Source organism: Penaeus japonicus, unplaced genomic scaffold, assembly GCF_977035675.1.
Source record: "Penaeus japonicus unplaced genomic scaffold, GWHDUDI00000001_assembly GWHDUDI00000030, whole genome shotgun sequence".
Lineage (NCBI taxonomy): Eukaryota > Metazoa > Arthropoda > Malacostraca > Decapoda > Penaeidae > Penaeus > Penaeus japonicus.
In genome coordinates this window covers 16,137,199-16,139,698 of record NW_028234432.1, presented here as the reverse complement: position 1 = coordinate 16,139,698, position 2,500 = coordinate 16,137,199, and the positions used below count along the sequence as shown (strand labels likewise).

The 2,500-nt window shown below is 48.9% G+C and overlaps 1 protein-coding gene across 1 annotated transcript in view; it reads left to right on the top strand.

The window, feature by feature from the left end:
- The window catches only part of LOC122242783 (cell adhesion molecule Dscam2), a 234,619-nt gene that overhangs the window by 56,210 nt on the left and 175,909 nt on the right, over positions 1–2,500 (top strand). The window contains exon 5 of the mRNA XM_086554717.1: positions 1,507–1,653. Coding sequence (XP_086410843.1) covers positions 1,507–1,653 — 147 coding nt within the window. The remainder of the gene's footprint in view (positions 1–1,506; positions 1,654–2,500) is intronic.

The following is a 2,500-nucleotide window of genomic DNA, read 5'->3' as shown; positions in this document are numbered from 1 at the left end:
GTAGTTAATTGGGTGCTAGTTATTATAGTTTATGGGTACTTGAAGGTTATGGCGGTGGAATGAGCAAGGCTGCGGTTTCGGTGAATGGAGAGAAATTGCGAGAAAAAAAAGCAGATGCCATTTTTAGGTCTGCGTTCGGTGTTTTGTTTTTTTGTACTCCCTTTATCATTTTGGACCGTTCTCCTAATTGCTTTCGGCGTTCTTTTATCTCCTCGTTTTCCTTCCCCCTCTATGTCTCTTCGTTTTTCTGTCTCCTTATTTTACTTCCCTCTCTCTTCCTCATTTTATATGCTGTATGTTTGTTTTTCAGTATGTCACCCCCCCCCCCACATCCCCCTTCTCCCTGTCTCCCTCTGTCTTGCTTTTTCGCTTCTCTCTCTCTCTCTCTTTCTCTCTTTCGCTCTTTCTCTCACTTCCTCCCTCCCTCTCTCCTTCTTCCCTCTCCCCTTCTCACCCTCCCTTCATCCACCAATTCCCTTCTTCTCTTCTCATTTACCTCTCCTCCTTCCCTCTCCCCTTCTCACCCTCCCTTCATCCACCAATTCCCTTCTTCTCTTCTCATTTACCTCCACCCCTCCCTCTCTCCTCCTTCCCTCCCCCCTTCTCACCCTCCCTTCATCCACCAATTCCCTTCTTCTCTTCTCATTTACCTCCACCCCTCCCTCTCTCCTCCTTCCCTCCCCCCTTCTCACCCTCCCTTCATCCACCAATTCCCTTCTTCTCTTCTCATTTACCTCCACCCCTCCCTCTCTCCTCCTTCCCTCCCCCCTTCTCACCCTCCCTTCATCCACCAATTCCCTTCTTCTCTTCTCATTTGCCTCCACCTCTCCCTTTCTCCTTCTTCCCTCTCCCCTTCTCACCCTTCCTTCATCCACCAATTCCCTTCTTCTCTTCTCATTTGCCTCCACCTCTCCTTCTCTCCTTCTTCCCTCTCCCCTTCTCACCCTCCCTTCATCCACCAATTCCCTTCTTCTCTTCTCATTTGCCTCCACCCCTCCCTCTCTCCTCCTTCCCTCTCCCCTTCTCACCCTCCCTTCATCCACCAATTCCCTTCTTCTCTTCTCATTTGCCTCCACCCCACCCCCTCTCCCCCTCCTAATGCCGGGCCGGACGTAATATTTTTTAAGTTCAGTTGAATATTTATCTCTCGAGCAGCGAGCGTTACTTCGTGTATAGACATTCCTTATTTATGCCTTGTATCAATATGTACCGGAGACCTAGATTTTATATCTGCCTTCCACTTTTCTGCCATTTCTGTTTTTCTTTCTTCTCTCTGCTAATGGCTCTCCTTCTCTCCCCCTTCTTTTTTCTCTGTATAGCTGTCTGTCTACCTCTTCTCTGTATTATCAACATTAGCTATCATTATGCCTTTTATCGTCATCATTATCATGGTTCCCTTCTCCCCCAACAATTACTAACGTTATTTCTCCCCTTAGATATGGCCCCTACCTCATACTTATAAACCATTACTAACGTGCCCCTTCTTCTCCCCATTTCCCTACGCAGAGGGCCGTTACTGGGTGCTGCCGACGGGGGAGCTGATCGTGCGAGGCATCATGTCCACCGACTCCTACACACGCGTCTTCTGCACCGCCACCCACAAGTTCGACATCGCCCCGCACTCGTCCAACCCAGCGAGGGTCATTGTCACAGGTGAGGTGGTCTTGCAGCTGTAGTCTAGGTACTGGGGAGGTGCTGGGTTGGCGCACAGGGTACTGGCAGAGCTGTTGGGTTTGGGTACATGGTTTTTGGGAGGGGCTGGGTTTGGGTACAGGTTTTAGGGAGGTGCTAGGTTGGGGTACATGGTTTTTGGGAGGTGCTGGGTTTGGGTACATGGTTTTTGGGAGGTGTTGGGTTTGGGTACATGGTTTTTGGGAGGTGTTGGGTCGGGGTACAGGTTTTTGGGAGGCGCAGGGTTGGATTACAGCTTTTAGGAAGGTGTTCGGTTGGAGTACAGGTTTTAGGGAAGTGCTGGGTTGGGATACAGGGTTTGGGGAGCACCTGGGTTGGGGTACGGGTTTCGGGAAGGTGTTGGGATGGGATGTTACTGTTATTAAACAGGTATTTGGGTGGGATGTTGCCGTTATTCAGCAGATGTTGAGAAAGTATCGGATTGTGTATGTTTCTATCTGTATGAAATATTGATTAAAGTTTGTTCCAGTTTTGATGAAATTGATTCATGCATTAAGTTTTGAACATTTTTATCTTTTAGGTGTAATTGGGTAATTACGGATGATAGGTAGTGAAAGATAAAAAGAGAGCGGGAGATTGAGAGAGAGTGTGAGAGAGAAAGTGGGAGAAGGAGAAAAAGAGTGGGAGAGGGAGAGAGAGAGAATGAGAGTGAGAGAAGGAGAGAGAGTGGTGGAGGGAGGGGAGAAAGAGAGAGAGGGAGAGAGAGAGGAAAAGAGAGGGAGAGGGAGAGAGAGAGAGAGAGAGAGAGAGAGAGAGAGAGAGAATATACGAGTGAGAGGGAGAGCATGCGAGAGAGAGGGAGGAGGGG